Source organism: Lepidothrix coronata, unplaced genomic scaffold, assembly GCF_001604755.1.
Source record: "Lepidothrix coronata isolate B3197 unplaced genomic scaffold, Lepidothrix_coronata-1.0 Scaffold92, whole genome shotgun sequence".
In the NCBI taxonomy this organism is placed as follows: Eukaryota; Metazoa; Chordata; class Aves; order Passeriformes; family Pipridae; genus Lepidothrix; species Lepidothrix coronata.
Window position 1 is genome coordinate 2476957 of NW_016690272.1, and position 22620 is coordinate 2499576.

The 22620-nt window shown below is 39.1% G+C and overlaps 1 protein-coding gene and 1 long non-coding RNA gene across 9 annotated transcripts in view; one reads left to right on the forward strand and one right to left on the reverse strand.

Moving 5' to 3' along the window:
• The window catches only part of USP34 (ubiquitin specific peptidase 34), a 110538-nt gene that overhangs the window by 68066 nt on the left and 19852 nt on the right, over window positions 1–22620 (reverse strand). For all 8 annotated transcript variants that reach the window (XM_017821755.1, XM_017821748.1, XM_017821749.1 and 5 more), the window contains exons 3-8: window positions 21553–21970; window positions 16907–16957; window positions 16641–16790; window positions 13136–13203; window positions 5581–5773; window positions 3049–3110 (exon numbers count right to left, since the gene is read on the reverse strand). In XM_017821755.1, coding sequence (XP_017677244.1) covers window positions 3049–3110; window positions 5581–5773; window positions 13136–13203; window positions 16641–16790; window positions 16907–16957; window positions 21553–21970 — 942 coding nt within the window. The remainder of the gene's footprint in view (window positions 1–3048; window positions 3111–5580; window positions 5774–13135; window positions 13204–16640; window positions 16791–16906; window positions 16958–21552; window positions 21971–22620) is intronic.
• The window catches only part of LOC108500651, a 190385-nt gene that overhangs the window by 63615 nt on the left and 104150 nt on the right, over window positions 1–22620 (forward strand). The gene's annotated exons all lie outside the window — the stretch shown is intronic.

A 22620-nucleotide genomic window follows, 5' to 3' on the forward strand; every position in this document is an offset into this window, starting at 1 on the left:
GAGGGAAGAGGTGTTTAAATGATGCTGCCATAACTCAGCTGGTGAGCTTAGACAAAAATTGAGAAAGGAAGAGTTAACACGAGGTAAGAAACTGCAGTGAAGGGGAAAAGCAACACAAAACTTGCAGTTGAGTATCTCAGTAAATAAGGAAAGAGAGGGAAAGAAAGGAGAAGAAATAGTCCAGATCTTTCTGTTCACAGGTGGAAGGAATGTTGGACACCTGAAATTTCTCTGTAGGAAGCTCTTTAAGTGGGGGTAATCAAGTTTTTTAAATGAGGTGGGAAGCCACCTCAACCTGAAAACTGAAACCCAAACATTTGGTTGCCCGCCAAGTGAGGAGCAAAACAAAATATCTCTTTACACGTGGTATTTCCAGAAGTTGGCAGCGTCCTCATTAAGGAAAAAACAACACTTTTTCCTCTTGTGGTCCAAATGGCACAAAAAAATAATCTTTCACTTTCTGAAAGGCACCATCACAAACATCAGCAAAACAGTTTCAGGAATCACTTATTCAAAGACCTAAAGACTCTTCTGTTCAGTCCTGTTATTTTTAACCTCAACAGATTTCACATCTTCAAATTGCAGAGTTTGGTTCTACCTTAAGAGCCAGGAACAGCTAAATTGAAAGGACGTCCCTGAGGGATATTGTGAAGTCGCTGAGAATTGCCCACATCTGGACCCTACGGATCCTCAGTCACCACAAACCCTCAACCCCGGAGAAGACAGGCAGGGAAATGAAATCTAAAAAGACACACAAATACCTAGAGGTAGAAAACAAGACTCCTCTGCTGAGCTTTCTGCTGCTTTCAAGTGCCACTTGTGAAATTCTGTGTTTTCCCAGACAGAAGATGCTTTATCTTGTCTTACCACGGAAAAAATTTGCGACGATGCAGGAAAGGTGGGAAGCTACTGCTGCAAAATAGCTGCTAAAAAATCCTGATGATAATTCCAACCAACAGGGAAGAGCTGGACTAACTGCAAGCTTTTTCTTGTTTTTTGCTTGTTTTTTTTTAAAAGATACCTCCCGCAAACCCACCTTATCAAGATACAGAAGGAGAAATCCCAAAGGTTGACAGTTCCAAACGCGTCTGGAAAAGTCAAAACATACAATGGGGATGGGCCAGACATAATGCAAAACATCTTCCTTTGGTAAATCTGCAGAGGCTGAAAAGGTACAAAATAAATCTTAAGACTTCCTTTCTCCACTAAGGCAAGAAAATAGGAATGAAAAGCTTTCCTTTCGCTGCTCATTCAGTCACTGCCAACTCCCTGAGTGCCTTTTCATCCAAAAATTTCTCATGAGCAGAGTCTGGGATGAGAGGGAAGCTTTGTACTGAACAAACTGGAAAAGTGAGACATTTTCCCCATCCTCCTGCACTGGTCTTTTCTAATTCTTTGGCTGGAAGACATCAGTGATTCCAAAAGGTATCAGAAGAAGAGCAGCAGAACACTTGATACTGATTTATAACCCACTTCTCAGGTAAAACCCCAGAACGACTGGAATCCGGATTTTTTAAAAAAAATTTACACACTACAAAAGTGGAAAAGAAGGTTTTCTGTTCCTGCTGCATTCCTTTCACATGACAGGCTGTTTACAGATGCCCTTGCCAAGAAAAGTAATATCCCAAAGGAGAATTTGACAATTTCCTTCAGCTTTAAAATAACTCTGATGTTCCTGCATCAGTACATCTGCTCTTCCAGCAGGGGAATTTAAGCACCCTTCTCTTTTTCCACGTTGGTAACTTTTCTTTTCTTTTTTTTTTTTTTACATTTGCCACAGAAACTCAACCAGCTTTTTTATTAGGTTTAAGTGGTGAAATAACTTCTTGTTGATGCTACTGGTTAAAATGTGTTTCAGCAGATAAATTAACAGAGGAACACCTCTGTTGGAGATTTTCCACATGAGGGAAGGAGAGAAGAACTGGAGAAACCTGAGGTTTGTCAGTCCCAGTGTAACAACACCCCAGGAACTGGCAGTGCAATATTCCAACATCCCAGTCAGCTGAGCCACCTCACATCCCCAACACAGTTATTTACTATTTATTTTGGATTATTCCCAAGGTAATTTCACATCCTGATGGAAGCAAAACTGCCCTGGATTCTGGTTCTTTATGTTTCAAACACCGACCTAATTACCACAGATTTCACGTCAAATATTCAAGCTGTTATTTGCAATCTACGTTATTGTGGTTGTGACTTCAGTGAGATTTCAACATTAAAATAAAGCCATCTATAAAAAAACTACCCAGACAAAATCAAGCACTGCTGCTGTGACACTTTAATGTTCAAAAGATAGTGCAGAGTGTGTGTCTGTGGCCCCCAAGATAAACACAAGGAATGTATCCCCCCCCCAAGAGAAATGTCAAAAGTGTATCAGGAGTAAAATCCTAGAATTTACACCCTCTGCCTGCTATTTCACAAGAACAGTTCTTTCAACTACTGAAATACGTATTTTGGTTTAAATTCCAGACAGTTCTAACAGTAAGTTTAGAGTCACTGCAAAAATTAATACATTTCCTCACTGGAATACAATCCCACAGGGGAATCTTCTCAAAGGTTTATGGAAGTTCCCTTTAAAAGTGTTCAATTCTACAAATTAGGACTTGGAAGAAGAAAACAGTAGTATTGCCTCACAAACTCCACAGACAACTAATCACAATGTTGGGAGCCACTGATGGCAAGACAAGCCTTAGTTAAATATCTAATCCAGGGAAATGAGAAAACGGCAAAAATGATATGAATTGGGTATGAATGAGCTGGTTCTTATTTATACATCACAGTGGAGATAATGGCCCATTCCAGGTATTTATTATTTCAGTATCCACATTTTTCTAAAGCTCACCTTGATTCTGCATTTTAACACAGCAAAGAAACCCAGAAACATTGAGAAATGTTTTAAATTTACCATTTAAAGCCATTTCTTAACCCCCTGATCAGGAATATTTCTAATTATCACCCCTCCCCACTGTGTATGATCCCTACCAACAAGAGAGAAGAATTGCAATCACATAACACACTTCAAGTATTCAGAATAAGGTTCCTACTTACGTTTCTGTGTCTGAAACTAATGACTCATTATTACACACATCATTGAAGGTATGAAGTTGGTTCTACAGTTAGAAAAAGGAAGAAAAAAAATTACAATTTTATCTAAGCATTTGGTGAGGCAGTTTTGTTAGATTTAAAAAACAGCAAACGAATTTTTGTAGCACTTTAAATGTTTTTAAATAAGATGCTTCGACAAAAATGTGAACAAGGAGGGATTTTCTTTTTTCAAGCAATTAAATGATGTCACAAACCCCCACCCACTGCAGAAATCAAGCAGGTGTGTGGAGCAGCCACTTTGCACAGGTTTTCCTGAGAGATCAAACACAACTCTGGAAACTGAGGTTTTAGGATGAGCCTCACAACTGTTGTAACATTTACTACAACAACAAACATTTCATCAGCAGTGTTGAAAGTGTTAAACTAGAGAATGAAAGCCATATAGTTTTATATGAAATGAAGCTTTCAAAGGTGACAAGATAAAAAAAAAAAAGCCTGTAAAGTTTCACATCTTTTCCATTTCTTTTCCTCAGCATCAACTTTCCAGACACAGAGATGGCTCAGTATCCAATTCTTCCCATGTACATGTTATCTTTAAAAATATTTAAAATTATATATGAAAACTTATTTGCCATCTGGTTTTGCAAAAAAATTAAAGGCACAGTGATGTGAATTTTGGAAATTCAAATTAAACTTGTAGCATAACTCTGTCAAAATATTTACTCCTTTCTTGAAATGAGCCTGGTACTGTTGTTACTCGGGTGAATTTGCTGATCTTCTGAAGTCTTTACACAAAGATTTATTCCTGTCTAATCTCAACGATTTTTGTGGGGAAAAAAATGTTTTGAAGAAATAAATTTGAAAATATGCATTGAAATTAATGAGACATCAGAGCCTGATTACACAATTATTAATATACCAGTTATCAAGACTTACAAATGAAGCATATTTAGGAGTGGAAAATCATAAAAAGAACTTCACGAGGAAATTACATTAGAGGGAACTAAGGAGGGAAGAATAAACGTGCCCTGTGCAAGTTTTGCACTGAATTTGTTCAGGAAAAGCCTGACAGTGTTGAATTTGCACTTAAACCAAAGCACAGAACCCAACAAAAAGGGGGCTGGAAAAGTGAGAAAGGGCAGATCAGTTCTAGGGGTTCATTTGAACACACTTGGGCACATCTGTAACTGGAAGGAGAACAAAGAATTCTATTTGTGAGGGAGAAGTAGGGAGACAACGGGGTATTTTGGAGCTGAACCACCTCAAGAGATGACTGGAAGATGAAATGAAAGAAAAACAAGTTAACAACAAAAATAAAACTTCCTATGATTTGAATGAGATAGAAGAATAAATTGCCTCAGTGTTCCAGAGCAGTTTTAGAGACTATTCACATTAAAAAAAAAGTTATTAGCATCCAATATTCCGTTTTTACAAGCTGAAAACTATTGGCCTTAGTCTAAAATTACTGTAGAATTTTGCTTCTGGTAATACGTGTCTGTTATTAAAAACTTTCACTTTTACAGTAATATTTATCAATCATAACAGGTGAAAACACATAATTCCTTAAAATCCCATAATTTCACACTCCCCTAAATGAACAACGTGCCTGAAAAAATAACCCAAGTAATGCATCCTTATTTTCAGACTTTCTTTTGGTGAGGATACACAAAAAGACATGCAGTGGGAGTTAACAAGGAGAAGCATAAAAAAACAGAGGAAATTACTTTTAGAAATTGAAATCTAATGTAATTGCAACTATGCAAGTATTAGAAATTTATTTTACAACCAATCACACTGAGTGGATGGAGCTCACAGAGTTTTCTTTAGAACTTAGTAGAAGTCACATACCTGTGTAAATTGAATATTTATTTTGGTTAAAGCCCAGCAATGATATGACTGGAAGTACTTACAAGTTACTTTAAATTGCCATTGATTAAAACAATTGCAAGTACTTTTATCTATGAATACAGTGAGGAGCAAAATGTCTTGCCTGGTGTGACTGGAGCATTTCCATGGGAAAGGAAAAGATGGGGGTGGGGGGGTTGGTTTTAATTTTTTTTTCTATTTTCTATATTTACCTCTTCAATTCAGTCTTCTGCTAATTAATGCAGAGAGAACCAGACTAAACAGAGAGGAAAATGAGGTATGGACAACACAAAGCAATTAATTGCAGGACAGTCAACCCAGTGCCAAGGTAAAAGCAGAAACACATTGAAAGCCTTTCTAAACACCAGATTTTGCCACGTCCAGGGGCTTCACTCCAACACAGCTGGCCCAAAACAGGGTTATAAGGGTTTTGTTTAGCATGTCAATTGTTCAGGTAATGTGAGCCAGCTCCATATGGTGCAGGACACAGCCATCCCTTGGATTTGGCTCTCAGTGATCCCAATATTCACCAAATATTCGCTATAATTTCCTGCTTGGAAGAGCATTCTGCTGTTTTCACACATTCAAAAAAAAGCCTGTAACCCCTAAAACCCAACCAGAAACATTTTTTTCCTCTAAATACTATTTATATTTTTAAAAAGTCCTTACTGTTATTTGACTCAGCCCAGCCAATCTCATTGTTAGAGTTGGAGACATAAAGTATTTAAAGGCAAGATCGAGACTTTCTTTATCAAAACACAAGGCTGTGTCCAAGGGTTCTTTCACTGTGCTCCACATGAGATCTGCCATGTTCCTGGCTGCACTCTGTCGTAGCTCCTGGTCTGACAGTTTACATAAATACCTGGAATAAATCACAAATGGAATTAAAAACAAATCAAAACAAAAAAACCGCAACCAAACAAACAAAAAACAAACAAACAAAAAAAAAAAACCACAAAAAACTCCCCAAAAATACCCCCCCAAAAAACCCCAAACCCAAACAAACAAAAAATAAAGAAAAAACAAAACAAAACCCAAACAAAAAATCCCACAAAAAACAAAACCAAAAAAAGGGGTATAATTCAAACTAGAACATTCCTGGAACACCATCTTGATTGTAGTAAAGACATTATTTCCAATAGCTCTAAAAGTACTATGCCTTAAAATACTACTCTAAAAGTTGGCAACAATTCAGGAAAACACCAAGGGTAAACAGAATTAAGCAGAAAATTTTTAGAAGTCAATAAATTGCTAAAGAATTTTCAACAGGTAAGTTTGTCCTACTGCAACCACCTCAGATGACAGGTCACCTCATGGTGCACAATGAGCTGAAGGGAGGCATAAGAAATAATCATTTACAAAACCTAAATATAAAATCATGTAAATATATATATATAAGTATATAATATATAAATCATTATATATATCATGTAAATATAAATATATAAATCATTTAAATATATAAATCATTTCTAGAACGCAGTGTGACACGAGTCTTACCTAAGCAACTACAAAACTGAGACACAGAAAATCTCCACTGAGATACCTGGAAAACACTGACACAGTTGAGAATTTCTCCTAAACTGAACGTGTAGGACAAAAATATCTAAAACCAAGCTTTCCTGAGCTTGTCTGGATGCCACTAAGGATGGCACAGGGAAAGGTACATGCAGACAACGTTAGCATAATTAATTTTTTCTGCTGTACTTCAGGGTTTTGAAGTCGCAGCTACATCCAAACTAGATTTAACTACACAGAAACCCGTTAAAAATCCATTTGTTTGACAGCCCAAGCCTGGATCTGTCCTTGGTGAACAGCCAAAGAGAAGCATGAATCTTTTAAAAAAACACAAGAGATATTAAACTACACTTAACTGGATTTATGCACCATTCCTTTGCATTTACATCATATAAACACCAGTAATTTTTTTTTTAAAAGCAAAACTACAGGCCCTGATTCTTATTTAGATTAAGGTTCTTTTTCACAGCTCTTGTGTAGAGGCCTTAAAATAAACACACTTAAATGATACTTAACACTGTCAAACAGAGAAAAGAGACTCCAGTGCAAACAATCCTAGAGTGGAGATGGATGACAGGGATCACAGATAAGTAATGGCAGGACAAAAAAAAGACCATTCCAGGCCAAGGCAACCAGATCCTTCACTGGGATTAGTTGGGAAATCAGATTCCTGGCAAGAAAATGCTGCTTCTGTGCAATGATCTGTAACCAGAAGCCAAGTAGGAAGGAGAAGGGAACACTCCTGGGAAAAAGTTCAGCAGCAAAGTGGCCCCAGTGACCTGCCTTTAACCTGCAGACAGGTGAGAGCAGCTCCACTGAGGGGGAAAAGCACCAGAGACACGGTCTGTGGGTGCTTTGTCATCAGCAAATAGCCATGGCTGTGTCCCAGACACCACCCAGAGAAAAAGGGACATCCTCTGCACCTCCTTCAAACCTCAGCTGGCTCAAAAAGGAACCGAAATATTTAGGGTTTATTTTATGGCAGAGAGACTGAATGAAAAAATAAGAGGCCAAAATTAGGCTCCCACGCCTGGTCACGAAAAGCAGGTGCAAGGATTTCTCAGAACTGGTGGGATTTAGGAGTCACCATCCCCTGGAAGTGTTCAAAAATGTGCAGATGTGGCACTCTGGGATGTGGTTTAGTGCTGGGTTAATGGTTGGACTTGATGATCTTAGAGATGGTTCTTCATCCTTAATTCTGTGATTCTATAACGACCAGCAAGTTTTCTCTTCCCATTTTTATAACGCAAACTGCCATCGGTCCTGGTCCCCAGAGCTTTTCCACGTCCACAATGCACATCAAGGCAGATTCAACAGTTCCATGAAGGATTTCTAAAGATCCCAAAGATGTCCAAACACATGATATGAATTTCCTCATTTTAAGAAGGCCAGAGAAAGGTGCTTTTATGCAGGTGGGCATGGACACACCTCCATATACAGAAGCAAGGGGGCTTTGGGGGCTTCACTAAATTTCTGTAACACGAAATCTTCCTCACACTACGAAGTTTGGTGAAGAAACTATAATAATCCAGTCTATAGAACAAAACATTTCTTATTTTAATGCCACATTATCAGTCTAAACCTGTTTTTTTTAATAAAATTCACACTACATCCACATTTTTAACCTGAATACGACTCATGTCATAATTTTTCTATTATAATATCATTGAGTGTTTTTAAAAAAATTGCACTTTAGAATAAATTACACTACTTCTAGGTGCATTTTCACAGCTACAGAACCCCAAAGAAAGCTCCAGAGAACAGAGCATGTTTTACTTGCTACCACAGAGCTCACGTTTTTAACACAACTGCCTTGTTCCAACCAAGCACAGTAAAACAGTAGATTTCAAACTTATTTTAGAAGTGTAACTGCAGCTACACTACAGAATATCCTGGCACTACTACACTGGTCATAAATCAAACAGGATCATATCTTTATTACCAGGATTAAAACCATGGAAATCTGCAGAGTAGGCCAAGCCTCCTTTTTTTATTGTGGAAAGGCAGAGTGGGTTGAACCCATCTGGACCAGTAAGCTGACTCTATGTTATGTTTTTATCAGTGTAATATTATTATTATTGACCAAAAAGAACTCTTTAGCTGGCACTGGCAATGAACACCCTTTTTTCCTTCTCCTGACTGTGAATGTGCTGCGTTGCCTCAGTAAGAACAGGGATCCTGGAGCAAGGCAAAAGGTCTGTTTAACCCAAAATAGCCACTCCAAAAGCAGATTAAAGATTTATCCCATCTATAAAATAATGGATGAATCCATCTTCTCCTGTGAATTCATTCCTCTCTTTCTATTTATACCTCTGGCTTTCTCATTAACCTGTGCCAGTCTGTTGGACAATTACATTTGCATGGAAAACAAACTCCTTTCACTTCTTCAATCTGACAGCTGCATGGCACGTTCTCCATTTCTTTAAAAAACCTGTGAATTACCATTCCCTACTTATTATCTTGGTATCAGCCATAAATGATACGAATCTCCCTGCCAAAAAAAAAAAACAAAACCAACCACCCTAGACAATGTCTCTCCTCTTATCAATGTAAATTTTTTATCTCCTCCCTTCCTTGTCACCCTTCCCACCACCGAGGTGGTTCTGGTATTATCTCTGAGATGGAACTGTACATAAAGCAGATAAATGGGAATGTGTGACTGACTCATATAATGGCTTAATAATAGCTTCCATTCTGCCCTTCATTATTTTTTTAATTCCTGCATTTTTATCTTTTTTTTGATCCTGACGAGCATTAAGGCTTAAAGGAATAACAGATGAATGAGAAGCCAGGACCTGTGGAATCTGCTTCATCTAAAATTTTTGCCTGAATGAGACTTTAAGAATAAAACATACCTCTTTTTATACATATACATAAAGGATACTCCACTTACATACAGGACCTGTCCTGCCAGCCTGGCATACTTAAAATAATCAATTAATATTTCTTATCTACATTTAAACAACACACATACATACATATTAATTTTTTTAAAAATCAGTTTTAGCCTACTGAAAGTATTTCAATGTGGGCACAAAGAGGGTTCAGTTTTAATCAACAGTTTTAAACATGCAGCTCCATGTTAATGTAAGGCTTACAATAACATCTTATGCTTCAGGACTTCAGCTACTCAGCTGTGAAATCATCTTTTTTCCCTTAATATGACTCCTTGGGACCACAGCTGCTAAAGGGCATCTAAGCAGAATGAGTCAGGACTCCTCTGTGAAGGGAAGAATTCACTCAAGGGTCTGGGTTTTGTCTTCTGACTTCTGTTCTTTGTACCTACCCCTTAAATTCTCAGAGTTTTTGGAGGAGGTAAATATATTTTGTGATTAAAACCTTCAAGACTCAGGGACAAGAGCAGTAGCAAGGAGTGGTCTTGGGCACTCCCTTAAAAGCCAAATTCTTGAGGAGAATATTTTTTAGGGAATTCTTAAGGAGAATATTTTTAAGCAGAAGAGCAATTTGAATTCTTCCAGCTGCATTTTCTGTGTGGATCAACAGTTGTGTGTGCCCTGTGCCATGGGAGCTGCTGGCACCTGCAACCTCCTCTCAGTGTGCTCCTGTTTATCCCAAACTGGGCCAGACACAGGAATCCTTCACAAAAAAATCTCTCCAGATCCATCTGGAAGCAGGAGACAGGGAGAAGAGAGAAGGGGAAGGGAGCAGGAAGGGTTAGAACCAGTCAGAGCTCTCAGATTTTACCAGAGGAACGTTAAGTAGGGGATGTCAAAGCTGTGATGTCAAAGCAAGAAGGATTTTAGGTCTTTTCCTTATTATCCAGCATTTTTTGGTGCTTTACAGAGGCATCTACAGTATCAGACATACAATTTATTTCTTACTTCTCATCAAACTGGGCTTCATTGCTGGTTGTCTTCTTTCTAAGGGACAGAACTATCCATGGCATTTTCAATCAACATTTTTGCCCCTGAAAAAAACAGTGTCCTCCAAACACTGCTGTTTAGAGCTTCTGCTCTCTTGAGATTTTCAATGTCTGAGCAATGCAAAGCCTCTCCCATCTCTGGTTTTGAGGTAGAAGACAGGTGGAACTAATGTCTTTTTTCATAGAGGCATCATCACCAACTTGCCCTCATTTATAATTGCAGTAAATCAGGACTTACTGTCTTGAGCCACTTTTCTGAGGCTCTTCCTTCTTTATGAGGATTTTGCAGTTTGAAATGCACAATTCTGAGGCATTAGGATCAGTAAAAGCTTCTTTCTGAGGAGGTTAAAATCACTTTGCTTCCCTATTGGAAGGTGTAATTTTCAATTCATGTCCTTTATTTCTTTCCTAAACTGCATAAAGACATAGCCCCTTCTGAGGCAAGATGTGAATACCAGTGCTCCATTCCCCAGGCAGAAAATAACATTTATTAGCCTTTTTCTGGTAGCAGCAATGACAGGGTTGTGTCCATGATCTTTGCAAATTCCAGCAGTGGTCTCCTCTACACAAATACACATTTTGCTGTTCACTTCATCCACTTCTGGCAGAAATAACCACAGGGCAGGGACAGAAAGGGTACCCTCAGCTGAGAAAAGATGCTGCTAAGATGCCACTCAGGTGATTTCTCTTCTCTCTGCTGCCAAAATGCAGTTCTTGCAAGGAATCTCCACGAGCAGCAACTGGAACTGAGTCAATCAGAGCCCCCAGAGCTCACTGCACATCAACCCCCCACAAAGACCCCTGAGTTTGCAGAGCAGCAGAAGCTCTGCAGGATCTCTTTCAAAGGGGTTGTGCTGCTGTGCCCAGCACTGGGTTGGCTTTTTTTTTTTAGCTCTTTCCTAAAGTAAAAAGCAGATGGAGACCCAGAGACCCAAGCTGCTCAGACAAGATCTGGGAGCTTTGACAGCCACGTGGGGTGAGCTGCATCCACCAGGAAAAGTCATCTTTTTCCCAAAGGCATCTGTGTTCACTTCTGCCCCACATAAAGGTGCAGCACTGGAGGTTATTTTTGTTCTGTGGCCTCCAAAGCTTCGTGTCCTGCTCTGGAAGTGAACCTCCACAAAAAGATTGGGATTTCGTAACGTTGAGAAATCCCAGATCCCCTCAGGACTCAGCTGGGAAAAACAGCAACTGGGAGAACACCCCCTTTCCTGCTCTAAACTGTGTTTTCCAGAGATGTAACCTGTGTTAATATTCCTGTTGTGATTGACAGGAATGTGTTGTAAACTCTGTGAACAGATACCGAGGGCATTATTTATGGCAAGAAGCTGCTGACAAATCACATTTCAAATCAGATGCAAATACTCTAATGGGTAAAGGGGAAAACATGAGGAGAACCCAAGAAAAAAACTCTTCTATTCATTCTGGTGACCCCAATTACACCTACAGTTATGAAACAGAAAATGTTGTAAGAATTACAGGATAACAAGCAAGGATTACCAGGAAAAACTACAGGATGGGTCTCATTCAAGTAAATTCCTTCTTATCAGCCTAATTCTAATTGTTGATCCTTAATTGCTGATGCTCTTTTTAATTTCTATATATTCCAAGAAGACAGGTAAGGCTCATGACCAAATTCCCAGGTACACAAAGAGCCATTAAATGGAATATGCACAAGACAAGAACTCGAAGATCCTCTGCCTGCCCTCCCTAAGCTGCTTCATGATTAATAATTACCTTCAAAAGATTTCAAAGATAACACATCAGCAATTAAAGGACTGCACATGGCTGGAGTGTAACTCCAGAGTGATGGGTTTTAATAAAAGATCAAAATACTCTTCTCTGTGCTGGGATCATTTTGGTAGAGACAATGTTACAGCAAGACAGACTGACAGACAAGCCAGCACTTAAATTTTTACAGAGAACATTTTAAAACATGAAATATAATTCTCAGCCTAATTGTTCTGTGAACTTGTTTGTTGCCAATATATCGTTATTTTTGTTGAGTGTTGTTTTATACTGGAATAGTTAAGACAATATGATGTGTAAAGGCACATTTCTCCTATGATCAGTATAAGCACATTCCTAATATTGCAGTTACAGGAATTCCAGAGCCTTGGAGGAGCTGTGGGCCTATGGAAGAGCAGGAAAATTTTATGTTGGGCCACTGGAAGGTGAATTAGCTGTGACCACACCCCTGCACCTCCAGGCAGATACACACACAGATAGTTCCATCAGCAGCTCACTGACATGTTTCTATTGTCCTGAGAAACCCAAGGAAAACAAACTGCTTGTATAATTAAATATCTCTCCAAGTACTTCAATTTGAAAGCGTTTTCCATGACAGGCAGCTAAAAAGAAAATCCTGGGGACTGGATATATTTAGATACATAAAAGTGTGAGCAGACTTTTGCTCACACTTCAGCTCCTGCCAGCTGGAAATGCAGAACATCAGAATGGGAAGGAAGCAGTGTTAGAACTCAGGAGCTGGAACTGCTCCTCCACTTCCATCACCTCACAGCAAATTTTATGTTCAGTTTGATGAGGATATCACACTGAGATTGTGTCACAACTGAGCCTGACACAACCTGTCAGAATGTCACACTCAAAATGTGATTAATTAATGAGATTGATCCGACTGATGTGAAATCAGAGGGATGGAAAGAGCTGCCCAAACAAACTCCAAACGTGACTTTAACTCTCCTGGTTGAAATGGTACAGTCAGAGCAACCACCTGTCCAGTTAAAAGTCTATCAGCTGCCATTAGAAATAAATGCAACGTCCAAAAGTCCCACCAGAGAAATTCTTCAAATCAAACTTTACCTGATAACATAAGTCCTAAAGGGTATAATGTGCTGCATGACAGCAGGGATGTGTAGCCATATTCTGATCTATAATGCAAAAACAGAAAGAGAGAAAAACTTCATTAATGACATTTAAAGAGAACGGTTAAAAAAATATGAAATATTGCTGGTACATTTGCACAAGTGCAACTCCACTTTAAAAAAAGGTTTTCTTGGTGTCTTCAATTTTTCATTCAACTTCAATCTCTTAATTTCCTTGTTTCCAAAACAGGAGCTGCATCTTTCCTGCTTGTCAGCTGGAAAATATACACTTTGTATAAATAGTATCCTACTGCTCAGGTGCCTCATTTTTTAAAATTTTCTGTAGTTTCTTCAGTGGGAAAAATTGCTACTCAGCCCTGTGGGGTTTCTTTTCTTTCTTTTCAAGTCCACAAGAAGATTATTCCATTCTTTCTGTTCCTTGCAAATCACTCCTAAATCGAGTAACATCACTTGACTTGTGGTGTTTTGCTTCTTAGGGCTTATGTATCCTATAAAATAGTGTTTTACAAGCACAGGTTTTTCACCACCACGTTTGCATTTCTCCTATTTGCAATTCTCCCTTTTACCACCTTTGGAAAGAAGATGCAAGAAGATAATATATGCAGAGGAAAAAAAACACCCCGAAACAGCTACTGGGCACCTCTGTGAGGGAAAGGACCAACCAAACCACTTCCACAGGCCAAGTTAGAATTCCCATCTGCATTTCAAACAGGAGCAGGGATCCTGTTAAACCTGTTACAGAGAGAAAACTACGTGCCAGGGAAGGGATGAAACAGCAGCAGCTCTTCCCTCCCCAGGTAATTTTAATCATGTGCACACACAAAGCTCTTGGGAAAAGCCAACACTGTCACCAAGGGCCATCTGGCCTTAAAACAAGGGTTCACCTCAGCCAGGATTTCTTGCATCAGTGGCAAAGAATTCAAATCTGTATGTAGAAAATGCACATTCTCCTCCTTGCCAGGAGAGAGAACAAGATTAGGCTGGAAGAAAAGTGTGTCCCCAGCGTTGCTCGTCAGCATTTCCATAATGAACCAAAGAACCTTTTTCAGAACTGACTCAAAAAGTTATCTGCAGACTTACTCTTTACAGGGCAACAAGAAGAAGCTACTTTGCAAAACAAACCAGCTCAAAATCTTCCCCTTGTAAAAAAAAAAAAACAAACCACTTGGAATAAGCCTCTGATCCAAGAGGGGAAAAAATGCAAACATCCCAAAGATACAAAGTGTAACTGGAAGATGCTGGTGCTGGAAACAGGAATTCAATAACATTTTGACAGGGAGTTGCAGGGATGACAAAGATCCCATTGTATTTACACAATCTGATGTTTAACATGGTGTGCTCTGTTCCACAGAGAGCAGGAGACAGCAAAGAAAATGTATTTCTTTGTGAAAGGAAAGTATGAAGTGGTTTCATCATTTTGTTCTTACGGCTTTCACCCTTCACAGCAGTTTTTGCTCTGCATCAATTCAAGCTTCTAAAGCCATTTTATACATCTGTGTACTTGCATTACATACAACCTTCAGCCTCAGAATTCAATTAAAGGATCATTTCACGTGTTACAAATGAAAATATAATTTCAAACATGTTAAATATTCAAATCCTCAATTATTTAAACGACCTAAAAAGAGCATATATAAAATGACATGAACTAGCACCCTTAAAATGATAAAAAATAGTATCAAATTACATTAAAAATCCTTCAACTTGTTTTTTTTTTTGCTTCCAGCTGCTTTTAAGACAAAGTATTCACTGCATCTGTTCTGTTCTCAAGTTTCAGAAGGGTTTTTTCCTATTATTTACCCTTTATCAGAGGTAATTAGTTTCTAAAAAGCAGAGCACCTCTCAACAGCTTTTACTTCTGATTCAGCTTTGGAAGTTTCACCCAGTAAAACGGATTTGAGGTTTAAACCCTGCACAGAACAAGTTGTAGGTCATTCACCATTTCACTATCAGAAATATTTACTGAATTATCTATATTTACCTATGTTATATGAATTATACAGAGAAGTGACAGAAACACAAAACAAAGAGAAACATTATATCAAAATCATCATTATAAAAGGAAAGAAATATTTTATTTTAATATTAATATTGGCAAGGTAAAATGTATTTCATAAAAAAAAAACAGCTGCCTCATTTGGATCTAATAAATATATTGCATCTGAAAGTCAGAAGCAGTGCTAACAAGTACAGAGTGACACCAAAATGCAGCAAGTGGATGAATAAGGCACATTAATTACACATAAAACAACATCTTCTTATACTTCCTGCAGTGAACTGACAGATAAAATCTAAATTTAATTTTTTTTTAAAACAGTTTTCCCCTAACTCACACAGATTTGCCAGCAAAGCAGGAGCTCAAAAGAAAGATGCTGGTTGAATGGGAAGAGCTGCAATGCTGGAAGAGGTTGAAGAAACAGTTCTTCTGGTTATGGTTTGGATTGAATTTCATTTTATCTGGCAGGTTTAACCACAGAGCTCACCTAAAATAGCTCCAAGAAAGAGCTAAATGTGCCACCTACTAGAAAAAAAGATAAATGCAAAGTTGCCAAATAATTGTCTGCAAGGAGAAAGTCTGATGAGAAATATTTTGCGTTAAGGGCACGTCACTGAGAATAAAGAAATTAAACAATTTATGTGGAGAAAAATAAAGATTTCAAAAAGGACAAAGAAGCAAAGCAGTGGCAGTGGGACGGGATGTGCAGGAAATGGGATTTGCAGGCAGAATGCTTACTGAAAAACAAGGATTTCAAATTGCCAAGAGTGTCAAAATGATGCTGAACTCCCTTCCTATGAGGCACAACAAACTCCTGGTTTCCTTTTTGCCCACATGTAATTTCCACCAGACAGGGCACAACTTCTTATTCTCATTACACCAAGTTTTCCTATGTCCTCTTTCAGGTCTGGGGTTTATTTTCATCACCAATCTTCAAATCTCCACTGAAATCAGTCTGTAATTCCACCAGTCACAAATCACTGTGATTTCAAATCACTGAGATGATGGAGGATGTGCATTCTCAAACTAAATGAGAATAAAAGATGATCCCCTCCATGCTGCAAATAATATACTATAAGTAATATAAATATGTAATATAAATAATAGAAATATCTGTAATAATATAAAAATCACAGAAATCCCAAAGAAATTCATTTGTGCCTCGCACAAAGAGCTAAAAAGTTCAAATATCCTGAGGAACTCAGGATATTTCCATGGCACAATTTCAAGGATAGAAATGACTTCTGACAACATCCTTCTGAGTTTCATCTGGGGCTGTTACAATCTTCATATCGAGGTAGAAATCTGAAAAAAAATCTCCTTGGGTGCTTTGGGAGGTGGGGAAGGTTTGGACAATGGGAGTTATTGAATGACAAAACGCCACATTCCCAACAAGGAAAATCTTCCAGCCTTTTTTATCCCTGCCTGGTCTTCCAGAATCCTTCCAGACTTGCTTTTTGGTGTTGAATTTCTAGGGAATACTTACATTGGACACCACTGTGATGAAGGCATGTGCTATGAGAAAGGGCAGCGTCTCGGGGCTCCCGTACTCGAAACAATCCTTCATGAGGGAAAGGCCATTTTTTCCACAGAACAGACAAACATAACGAAGCAAGTGCAAGGGGACTTCTACATCCTGCAAAAACATTAAAAAAAGGAAGAATTTTAATCATCAGTTAGAGCCATGAAGTCATCCAGTGAGTGTAACACAATGAATGAACGTGGTTATTTGAAGTTTCTGGGATAACTTACGTTCATATCACAGAACGCCCCTAATATATTGCTTTCTTGAGCTGAAATATCCTGTTGAAAAAGAAAAAAAAAGTAGAGTTAACTGAAGCAATAAAAACACATTTATAGAACAAAAAACTGTTTTTGTAAACAAGTGACCATTACCAGATATCACTGTCACCCAACAGAAAAAGAGCAAACTCCTGATTCAGGGGAAGACACAAATTTTGCTCCACTTTTACATTCCAAAACACACTTTTCCATACTTTTTCCTTTGTTAAGAAGTAGATATAAGCACACAAAGATACACTTATGAGAGCATCTCAGTGGCTCTCTCAACACCTGGATTAACAGATTATTCTACAATCCCAGCCCCTTCAGATCCCCAGTTTTTTCAACAGGAATATGGCACACAGAGCAGAACCAATCCAGGGAACTCTGGAAGGCAATTTCTCCATAAAGATGAAACACAAATGCAAACACCCGAATGCAGATGAACTGCAGGATGTCCCACAATCCTGCATTTCATGATTTAAGGGGTTAAAGCTGTCAAATTATTCACTGCCAGCAGAATATTAAAATTCTCCAACTTCCACTACTATATATTTTTATATGTAGCAAAACACATCATAAAATGGAAGTGTCATATTCTTACAGGATTAAGGCAAGATGGGGAAGGAATTGTATCACCCTGTCACTCTGTTAACTACTTGCTGCAACCAGAAATCTATTTTCTAGAAGTGCTAAACTGAAGAGGGTTTGGGAAAACAGCTTTTCTTTTCAATGCCCACAACATCCACTTGTTGGGCAACAAAGAGCAGGAAGTTTCTTTATTAGGGCTGTAACACCTCTTGGGTGTTTGGGGCACATGGCTGGGGGCAAAAAGGGCACTGGAGGTATAAAATGTGACAGTAAAACACAACATTGCCATGGATACAAATTCCTCTTCCCATCCCTCTCCAGTACTGACAGCCACCAATCAAATGGAAGTTGAACAGAAAGTTCAGTTTTTTAAGTGAAACTTCCTGACTGTATTTTAAATAGCTGTGTAGGAGTGAGCTTCCAACTGTACCAGAGGATGCTGGAGGCAAGCAATTTTGGATGGATTAAGTGTGATACAAACATTTTGAATTATTCAATATGCTCATATTATAGCTAAGCATTTATTTTTCCTTTTTTTTTCCCCCCCTACTGAACTCCAAGTCATGCCTGAACTCGTGATACTCCAGCAGTTCTTTTTAAAGCAGCTCTGGAGGCAGTAGGTGGTGTGTTTTTAAGCAGCAAGGAAAGGTGTTCAGTGCTCTGCTCAGGAAAACTGTAGGAAGAGGGTGAGAAATTTCATTAGTTTTCTTGAATAAAACAGAGACCTGTTGGCAAGTCAACTCCAGCTCCTGGAATGCAGGAACCTCCACAGGGAGGGCTGTGGGACAAGTCTTGCAAAGCTTGTAAAAGTCCTGCAGTTGAGAGGCTGAGTCTGGAAACGTGACTTCTGTCCTTGCAGATGTGGAACAGAACAGCCTGAAAGCTCCTGAAGCTCAAATTTACCAGGAAATAAGAGAATTCCTCATGGGAATCTACTATGGGGTCAAAGCTCACCATCACTTCACGGGATCTTACAGCCTTCCTGGACCTAAAGGGGGCTGGAGAAAAGCTGGAGAGGGACTTTTCACCAAGGCAGGCATGGATGGTGTTGTCCCATAGCCCTCCAGCAACAGGAAAAGGGGGAATGGCTTCACACTGAAAGAGGGTGGGTTTAGATGGGATATCAGGAAGAAATTCCTCTCTGTGAGGGTGGGGAGGCCCTGCCACAGGTTTCCCAGAGAAGCTGTGGCTGCCCCATCCCTGGAATTGTCCAAGGCCAGGCTGGACAGGGCTTGGAGCAACCTGAGATAGTGGAAGATGTCCCTGCCCATGGCAGGAGGGTGGAACTGGGTGAAAATATTTACTTGGAGAAGCAGAAGAGCACAAGATTCCAAACAGGGAACTACAGCTACAGACACCTGAACAACTGATTTTTTTTCCCCTCTTCCATTTCATCCCGTCAAGAACTGCTCCATGCTCAGGTAACTCCCTTTGGATTCAATGTTCATTCTGAGCCACTGCAAAGTTCAGGAGTTCACTTTACATTGTTGCTTCTCTCTCCACAGGATTTTAAGAGCCTCCTTTTATAGATTTTTCCTTCCTCTGAAGTGTATTAAACTTGCTGCTCAAAGTATGAAAAGAACAGGGCATACAGTCTTAAAACTACCCTGCGTGCAAGAGCTCTTAAAAATATCCCATAAATCCAAAAAAAAAATGAAGCTCATTTCAAAGCATGAACATTGCTCAAAAAAAAAAAAAAACAATGGCACTTATATTTTGAGTGAATTTTGTTTAGGATGAAAAATAGACACAAAGGCCTCTCTGGGCACCAAAACTATTGGGAGATTTTAAGACAAGCAAAGGGTGTTGTGGTCTTCATGAATTCCTAAACCAGGGAAAACCTCCTACTTCCACAAGGATGTTTTTCTTCTCCACTAGACAGGCAAGTGTAACATGGCTCTGGCAAGCCCCTCATAAGAGGATTAGACTTCAAGACTTGTCTGAAGAACAAAGACCTTGGAGGTGTGTGCAGAGCGAAGGATAACGGGAATACCGGCTGCTCATGGAATAACGCCGTGGGAAAGCCTTACATTGGACCTTTTTTAACTGACAGCCCAACTGGTCATTCCCAGGCAAACTAAAACCTCACTGGATGTGATGACTCCGTGAAATGGGGCAAATTCAGCTCAAGAATCTGGAACAGGGAATTTCTGAAGTCAGGGTGGAGATTGGAGTCCGTTTTGCATCAGCAAATTTCCCTTTTTCCAGGGCAAAAGAAATGCTTTGAGGGAGAGGAAGAGCTACAGCAGCTTCTCCCAACAAATTCCTGACAGATTTAGTCTGTCCAGGAATCTGTTTAACTTACCAATTATAGACAACATACTTCAAACAGGGATTTTAATTTTATGATCCTTTGAGGACTGAGACCAAGCCTGATTTAAAACAAAAAGTGCTGTCATTACTGGGACTAACCACTTGTCTCAATTTAACTAAGATGTGCTTTAGACTGAAATCCAAAATCCAATTCCAAACCTCCTGAAATCCAAAATCCAATTCTAAACCTCCTGAAATCCAAAATCCAATTCTAAACCTCAGTGAGTTACTCGCAGGAGCAAAAGGTTTTGACATTAAAATGTCTAACAGTGCTTTAGCATAACAGAATCCCAGTGCTCCCTAAATATAGAAGATATCAGTTTGGGAGAACAATTCTTGATGCTGGGACCTTTAAAAAGCAAAGAAAAAAAAAATCTCCCTCTGAAAAATGAAACAGGTACATGACAAATATGGCAGGTGACATCTGGGTCTGAATCACTTTTAGGCTGCACACCAAGTAAAACAGAAATCCCATCAGGCACTCAGAGATTTTCTTCTTATCATTTGGAAGTGGAATTGAAAGAGAAGAAAAAAAAACATATTAAATTGCCATTTAAAAGAATCAAGTGTGCTTGTACACAGAAAAGCTGTTCCAGGATTGTTCATCCCATATTCCTCTGGAGCTGGTTTCAGTCAGTGTCCCACAGAGGATAAATCACTTAAGTAGTCATTGATTTATTGTTTTTAACTGACAAGACAGATTTGCCCTCTGTAGCTCCTCCCTGCAGAGGCTGAGCTGCAGATTAATTGATGTGTGTGAAAGTTTAAAAGGCAGGTCAGGAAGAATGATGGGAAACCTGAAATCCACAAATCCTCCAATCCACAAATCCTAATTTTGCCTCCTTCTTCCACACACATATATTTGAAACAACTCTATTCACTTACACCCAAACGTTTTGGAAACAGAATCACAAAATCCAGCCCAGACCTCCCAAAACTCTCTAAATAAAAAATTAAAGAAGAGTGGGTTAACTGCAGTTTAATTGTCCAGTCTTTCTCAAAAATTTGTTGGACAGAAGCTTTTTCTATTGAGCTAAATGTACTTCTTTCCATACAAATACTGTAAAAGAACAGGTTATTTGTTATTAAACTGCCACAAGTTGCCAACCTTTACAAGAAATAAGTTTTTTCACCTAGGAAATGCTAACACCATATTTATTCCAGAAACTGTGAATTAAACACGGTAGAATTTTTGCCTTTTTTTTGTTGTTGTTGGTTTGTTTTTCAGAAGAAAATAAGGAAAATGTGAACAGTTGCTATAACAAATACCACAGAGAAAAAAATCAGCCCTGTGGAACAAAGCTACTTGTGCAGAGCTCAGTTATTCCAGTCGATTTAACAGCTCTTCCAACAAGTTTGGTCTTGCACAAAGTTCAGTTTCTGAAGCTTTGCTTCCAGAACCACAGATTGCAATGAAATTAGTAAACTATTAATGGGTTACCTTCAGGAAGAAAGACCTTCTTTTTGCCTTCCTGTTATTTAACCAGTAGGATAACTCAGTGTACAGTTCCATCCAACATTATCAATATATTACCTGTAACAATTCAGCATATTTTAAAGAAAATGTAAGAGGATGTGTCAAGTTCCTGGGAGATTTTGTGCTGAAGTCAACAAGGAGAGCTGGACCTGAGAGCAAGGAGCACCAAACACACACAGCCTAGAACGATGAACCTTTCCCAAAATATTTCAGTGTAGACACAAAGAAGATTTACCTCTATTGTGGGATGGGTGTTATGCTTATAAGCTGTGTAGAGAGGAAACTGAATCTGAAAGATCTTGGCCACACACAGCAGCAACTTCTCCTTCTCATCAGTGCTCCACAAGCCAAAAGCATCCGTGTTCTTGACGGGCTCCTCCTCGGGCAGGAGACAAGTTCTTGCAGAATCGAATTTTTTCTCTATAGATTTTTGTCTTTCTCCATTTTCCTCTTGGTGAGACTCTCTCTCTACATTCAGGGGCTCCTCGTGGTTACTCTGCTCTTGCCATGTGGAGTCGATGTTGATAGTGCAATGTTTACAGAGCTGGTCCCGCAGAGCTTGAACTTGGGCAATCACTAAGTTAATGAGGGCACAAACTACTTGGTTAAAGATCTCCAGGTGTTTATACTCCTTGAAACAGCACAAACATTGTCTGCAAGCAAACAGGAATGAAAAAATCAAAATAAAGAACTCTTCAGGTTAAAACGTTTTCAACAAAATATTTGACAGGCTCTAGAAAACCCAAAGGAAACAAGACTCCACCCAGAAGGAGTGGGAGTCACAAAGCCTTCCATAAACCCTGTGAGCATCCCATTGCTTCCAAAGGCTTATCAAAGCTAGGAGGTCCCTCATTTAGCAGCTGCTCCTGCGAGTAAAATACAGAAAAACCCTCTTGTGGGCAAGGTCATTGTGCTACTACAGCAGCAATGTTTGCCAGGATGTTTCTGAATCCATTTCCTCATCTGGTTTTCTCTGCTGCTCTTCACTGCAATAAATCACCTGCCATTCCTGTCAGCCCTGGAAGAGCTCATGATTGTTATTTTCAAAGCAACAGGGCTGCAAAATAATTTTAGTTTTAATTGAGTGTTTAAGTTCACTTCCTTTATCCGCCTTTGGATGGGGATCCCACGGACATCGGTGCCCTTTCCCCATCCAGGAAAATGCATTATCTCCAGGCCTTTTTTCACTTGGCAGGCTCAGAGATTGTTCCCCTGGTTATTTACTGACACACTGGAAGGGGAAAAGAACAAGGGGGAAAACTAAACACCATCCCTTTATCAATATAATGAGACAATTCAATAA